Genomic DNA, 6,742 nt, shown 5'->3' with positions numbered 1-6,742 from the left:
ATATGATAAAAACGCGAGAAGATTTTTAGTCGAAAAGGACATCTTAGCGACATCTCGGAATGACCTTAAAAGTATAATTTGAATTCGACTCTTTGTTTATTGAATCGTTCATGGCTGTGATGTGTGAGTGAATGTACTGAATGACAGAAACTATAAAAATTCTGTTACGCTGCATATAGATCAATTAACTAATTTACTTAATTTGAGTTTTTTATTGCCATATTATAGCTTAAAGGGTTCTCTACACTATAATTATTTTTCAATAATCCTGAACCCTTAGAAAATGCCTTAAAATGTACTATTATTAATCAAAAAACTTAACGTTCTTGCAGTTTTTCAGCCTCCAATTGTTCATCAAGAGACTCTCTCCTAGGTGGAGAGTGCCCAAAAATAACTTTCTAAAGTTAGCATTTAAAAGCATGCTGTATCATTCTGCCATCCTGCATCACACCAAAATAATTTCTTATTTGTATGAAACCAATGATTTATGTAGTATAATAATTGTAACAATCCTTTGTCAATAAGCGAAAATAGCTCAGTTGGGAGAGCGTTAAACTGAAGATCTAAAGGCCTTTGGTTCAATCACTGGTTTCGTCACGTTGCTTTTTCAGAAATAACACCCAGTATCTCTAGAACTTCCCCTACACTATGGATATATTTGCAACCCCCTAACACTTCTTAAAAGTAGCATTTTTCATCAAGTATGTAAATATGGTGTAGAAAACTCCCTGTATCTCGTGAACGAATTGACATTTTTGAAGTTTGTTACCGCCTTATTAAAGCCCGAAAGTTTCTCTACATGATGCATACCTTATCAATCTTCCAACCCTTTTAGAAGTACCCCAAAACTCTCTTTAAAAAATTTTCAAAGAAAATAAAAACATGGCGCGCAAAACACCCTTTATCTCGCGAAATATTTGAAATTTTCAAACTTTGTCACGGCAATTTTAAAGTTTGAAAGTCTCCCTACATAATGCATTTTTTTTTAATCTCTAAAACCATCCGGAAGTGCCCTAAATTGCTCGTTAAAAATTGGCATTTTTCAAAAAAAGGGAAAAGATGGTGTGGAAAACACCTTCTATCTCGCGAACTAAATGACTTGTTTAAAGTCACCGTTATTTTATAGTTCAAAAGTCTCCCTACCCGACACATATCTTTTCAATCTTCCAGCTCTTTGGAAAGTGCCCTTAAATGCCCTCTGAAAATTGGCATTTTTCAAAAAAATTGGAAACATGGTGTGAAAAACAACCTGTATCTTGAGAATAATTTGACTTTCTTGAATTTTTTTACCGCCATCTTAAAGTTCGAGAGTCTCTCTACGCCATTCCTATCTTTTAAACCCTGTAACCCTGCCAGAAATGCCCTGAAAAACATTTCAAAAATAGCCATTTTTGTCACAAAAATTTCATTATTTGGGCGAATTACAGGGTCAAATTTTTTTTGGCTGAAGAACAGGGTCGAACTTTTTTTCAGTCGAAAAACAGGGTAGTTTTTTTAATTTAATTTTTTTATGGTCAAAGAACAAGGTCGCATTTTTTTGGTCAAATAACAGGGTTGAATTTTTTCTTAAATTTTTTTTTGCTTGAACAATAGAGTCGAATTTTTTCCTAAAATTTTCCCCTCAAAACATTGAATTAAAGAGTTAAAATTTTGAATTCCTGAATGATAAAACAGTAATTTTATTTTAAATGTAATAAATGTTATTAATTATGAAAAATTGGCGGAGGCGCCTGACATTTAAAAAAGTTGTTTAATTAAATATTGAGAACTACCTCATTGTGTAAGAGCCCCTCGTAATGATACTATTTAAACAACTTTTCACCTACTATCAGTAAGGAATTTTCCAGTAAATCTCATTAAGTGAAATGTGCACTCCCATCAAGACTTAAGAATCAATTATCTTAGGAACTAATAGAGATAAACAAAAATCAAAAACACCCCGATGTTTAGCAGCAAATCCTAGATTTTTTCCGATGCGATTTGCTCGGAAATAATAAAGATAGAAAAGAACTTTCATCATTTTGTTCATGCCGTGGTTAGAATCTATAAAATGGCAGATTTAGTTTTTCCATTTTACAAAGTTGACCAAATATCAGTCAAAAAGATCAAGAGGTTACACTTGACTGTTTTTGGACTCAAAACATTTTTTTAAGCAAGAAGAAAATGGAAAACGCTAATCAATTGAGTTTTTCAAGGGGATGAAAGATATCAAGTTAGTTTTCCGATAACATTATCCCAACTGAGCTATTTCGGCTTATTGACAACGGATTGTTGCAATTATACTGGTTATACAGGATATTTTTTAGTTTTTAAGCAGTCAACATGTCAACTGTCAAATTTTTTCTTGATAAAATTATGTCAAAATGACCCAAATTGATTTGGAAAGGTCTGAATCTGAAACCAAAGAATACGTTGGACAATTCAACAAACTAAATCAAAGAGATAAAACAGGATTCTTTACACAATCCCAACCAAATTGTCTAGTCAAATATAATGGTACCTTCACAAATGACAACTTTCATGGCGATGGCATTTACACCCAAATTAAACACGGCAACAACTTTATCTTCGAAGGAACTCTATATGCCAATACATTCGAAGGTTACGCTAAGGTGATATACGGTAACTGTGTGTATTATGAAGGGTTATACAAAAACAATAAACGGTTTGGTCCTGGTGTAGTTTATCATACTAATAACTCCCAAGATGTTGGCTTCTGGAATGGTACCGATCTAATGCGACTTGCGGTTGAAGTAAATCCTGAAAAAATTCCTAATTTGGCAAGAACTCCGGAAGGAAAACTTGAAATCTTAAAACATCGAAGATTAATTTCGTTAATGCCTGAAACACCTAATAAAAGTCAGAATCAATTTGTGAGGAATCAAAAAAGTTACTTTTTTAATCGTTCGCATTACGATAAAAGGTTTAATTTCAATTCGAATATTGATAGACAAATAAAATTGAGAACAAGTTCAGAATCAGCCATTACAAATTTAAAAAATATGATTTTTAATACAAAGGGAATTGAAAATTGTACCCCGAAAGAAATATGTTTACTCCAACAAAAGTTTCAAATATTAAGTTCTTTATTAGATGAAGGCGAAGCAATACCAGTCAAAAATCCAGATACCATTGAGATAACAGATATATTAGCCTGGAACAATGAAGAATATCTTGTTGACTGTTTATTACATGCATTCAAACATAGAAATCGTGAATACACAGTGCAAAACTCAACATCGAAAATTCGCCAAAACAAAAGACATCTCTTCAACTCGCCAGGCACGTATGAGACAGCATGCAAATTATTCCTAGAAACTTCATCGGATGGCAACGATCTAGATTTGGTAAAACTTCATCAACAGTTTCAGATAAATCCAGACTTAACCGATAGTAAAGGAAACAGTGGTATTTTCTACGCTGCAGCGTCAGATAAATTGTACAATATCAAAAGACTTGTAAACATTGGAGCTGATTTGAATATTGTCAATGACGAAAACCTAACTGCTTTGAATTTATGTTTTTTGAGATATATTGCTTTACGGCGGAATATTAAGGATTGGGAAAATGCATTTCTGATAAAAAATGACACACAAAATGAAATATTTACGCAGGATTGGAAAATACAAAGCTTAGAAGATTTATTGACGCATACATTAATCACTCATGTGGCTTCTATTGTAGATAATCCTGATCTTAAAGAAAACAAAAATTTAATTCGGCAATATCTGCATGATATTGTCATTGAACAGAAATCTTTAGATTGGTTTTTCGCTAAAATGGGAATAGACTTTCGCTTAAAGAATGAACAAAGCTTTGAAACAACGTATTACTCTGCTGAAGATCCTAATCAGAAATTGTTATTTGATTGGAGTTTAGTTCCTCCAAGTATTCCACAAGCAAAGTCAAAAACAGCTAAAAAACCAAGTGTAAATGTTTTATATTTGGCTGATGACATAGGGGCGCGATTTGAGACAGATAAAAAATTGAATGTTATCAGTAATACCATTGAGGTTTTGCTACGACTGGGAGCTAGTCTAAATTGTTGCGATGTACCTCTTCCAACAATAATATTGGCATTGTATTGTGACAATCATATACTTTTAGATATGCTTATCGAGAAAGGTGCTATTGTCACCAATGTCTATACTTCTGATGAATTGAATTTGTTGCATATTTTATGTTCGCTGCCTCCTACGCAAAATCTTTATAGAATGGCGGGTGTTTTATTGAAAGCTAAAGTAAACCCAATGCAGCGATGTTCAATTCAACACTGGAGCGAAGAAATTGAAAATATTAAAGGAGATATTGATGAAATTGAAAATGAGGATGTTGTTGAGTTAGGCAAAACTCCTCTCCATATTTTGGCAGCAAGAGTTGACTTTGATATTGATCCAGAAAAAAATTTGAATAGTTTGGCCAAAACTATCGCTGCAAATAATCCAAAAACACTTGAGAAACATTACTTGGGACATTCTCCATTGAGTTTGGCTGTTTTGCGAGGTAATATTAACTTGGTACAAACACTATTAGAAGCCAAAAGTAATCCTAATCAAAAATTAGGAAATAAATTAGGAAATGCGTTGACTATTTACTGTTTGAAACGATATAGTAAGCCAAAAATGATTCCGCCTGTTAATGATTGCAATCAAATCATTGATATGTTGGTTATGTATGGTGCAGATCCCTTGATGGATATCGATGGAGTCAATGCTATTGAATTTATTGGCCAGGATAATGAATCTAAACCTAAAACATCTACCATTAATACTAGTAAGAAAGTTAATGTAGATCAAAAGCAGAAAATGCTAAAAACTCCAGATAATCCAAAGAAATTGGAAACTCCAAAAGGTTCAAAATTACTAAAAGATAAAGAAAAACATCCACAGCAAAAAGAAATATTTAATCATTTATTAAATTTAACCAAAGAAGTAATTCTAACAAATTACCAAGAAGTTTTGGGTATTTTTCTGTTTAAAAAATTGATGGAAGGATCAATACAGAATTTTAAGCACTTGTTTCAATTTCTAACGCATGAGGATGGTATTAAGATCATTTCGATGAGTCAATTTGCAAATATTCTTGATTTGACAGTTTACACTCATTATTTTCTTGCGTATCTCTTCTTGGAATGTATTAATTTATACGGGATTAAAGATAAAGAAGCTAAAATTGATAAAGAGAACGCAAATAAACAAACCAAAGGAAATCAAAAGAGTAAGTCAAATAAAACAAAAATGTCAAAGCAAGCAAAAAGTATTGAATCAAAAGAAAACGATGAAAAAATACCGGATTTAAAGAATCAAGACATTTTGGATGCTATAATGACACATCAATTATTCCTGGGTAAATTCATACATAATCAGTATGACCCTGTACCTAAGAAATACAAAGTTTGTTTCAATTGTTGCCTTCACACTGATAAAGAACTAATTGCATGTCCAGTCTGTGGAATTGTGTATTTCTGTTCACAAAAGTGTAATGAAGCTAATATCAAATCAAACTCTCGACATCCCTGTAAAGTACTCTTTTATGACGAAGAACTTAAAAAGAAAGCAGATCCTAATGCTACAAGTGTCAACAATATGGAAGTAACTATTCAAAAGTTGTCTTTAAATTTGCCTAAAAACTTATACCAAAAATCTACAAGAAAATTTATGGAATTAGTCGACGCGATCAAAGATTCAGCACATGATGAAACCAAAATAAGAAATTTAATGGATTCACTTGGATTGCAAATAGATCTTAAAGAATTTATTTCAGAAAAATTAATGAAAAAGCCAAAACGACTTGAATTATTACCATCGGTGAATGAATTGATCCGAAAGTCACTGAGTGCCATTCCATTTTTGAGTGTGTGCACAAGTTTCCTAACAATACCAAAAGCATCTTTAATTGGGAATATTATAAACATCTCCAGCAGTGAAAACTTTGTTCCTATCGAGTCCAAAGCCACCGTCAATTTAGAGAGCGTGAGTCGTGCGGAACTGAATGATGCTTTGAGCAATTTGAGTGATTATAAGTATATTCGACTAATGTCCAGTATGAAACCGGGAAGTAATATGTCTTTACCTGCGCTGCCCGAAATACCATCGCATACTTCGTTGGTGCTGAGCAGAAAAATGCCCGGGCACGAATTGCCTCCAGATATATTGAGTCATATTAATGTTCCGCGCGTACAATTAACATATTCGAGACCTGCAGATATCAGCAACAAAATTAAAATTAATAAAACCAAACAAAAGCGGGAATCGAAAGAAAATCCAGTTAACAAGAAGAAATCTAATGTGCACGTGGGACGTTCGAAAATGTACAAGAAAAATTTGGCGGCTGTGAAGCCCAATTATACATTTATCAAAACATTAGCCACTTTGTTTCCAGAGTTTGATTTTACTTCGGCAATGACGCCGTTTGTGTGCTATTCGGATTCGCAGTTTTATTACAGGTTTAGCGATTCAAAACCTGAATTCTTTTCAACGCATATGTAACTTGTACATCAATAAAACGCACACAATATATAATTTACCCAGGTTTATTTGATATTATGCATGGTGTGTATCAACAAGTTTTTATCACTCACTAACACAAACAAACAACTTCATTCAACCAAGTAAACAAATATTTAATGCGAATAGTGCATCCCATTGCCATCTAAGCTTTGACCTTAGGACTTTTACTGCATTTTTTTGTTGAAACATTCGTGAAGTTGCGATGACAACAAATATTTAATACAAATAAGTGC

General features: G+C 32.9%; 1 protein-coding gene across 2 annotated transcripts; it reads left to right on the top strand.

Annotated features, from left to right (window-relative positions):
- Positions 1-2,307: 2,307 nt before the first annotated feature.
- On the top strand, positions 2,308-6,525 carry LOC135791120 (uncharacterized). 2 transcript variants are annotated; one of them, XM_065301436.1, is made up of 2 exons: positions 2,308-2,622; positions 2,683-6,525. In XM_065301436.1, exons 1-2 carry the CDS (start codon positions 2,364-2,366, stop codon positions 6,486-6,488), a joined length of 4,065 nt encoding a protein of 1,354 aa, XP_065157508.1. In that variant the 5' UTR covers positions 2,308-2,363; the 3' UTR covers positions 6,489-6,525. The 2 variants fall into 2 exon arrangements, with proteins under 2 accessions (XP_065157508.1, XP_065157509.1); XM_065301437.1 differs by having other exon boundaries at positions 2,529-2,612.
- The last annotated feature ends 217 nt before the right edge of the window (positions 6,526-6,742 follow it).

Source organism: Atheta coriaria, unplaced genomic scaffold, assembly GCF_025399875.1.
Source record: "Atheta coriaria isolate IRGN ID8LTWV9N9 unplaced genomic scaffold, Caltech_Dcor_3.1 hic_scaffold_4_pilon, whole genome shotgun sequence".
Classification (NCBI taxonomy): domain Eukaryota; kingdom Metazoa; phylum Arthropoda; class Insecta; order Coleoptera; family Staphylinidae; genus Dalotia; species Dalotia coriaria.
This window is presented reverse-complemented; position numbering and strand designations above follow the sequence as displayed.

Excerpts from the sequence above, each read along its gene's own strand:
- LOC135791120 (XM_065301436.1), top strand. The coding sequence starts at position 2,364 with ATGACCCAAATTGATTTGGAAAGGTCTGAATCTGAAACCAAAGAATAC. Across the intron at positions 2,623-2,682 it reads TTACGCTAAGGTGATATACG|TTTATCATACTAATAACTCC; the intron begins GTAACTGTGTGT and ends GTCCTGGTGTAG.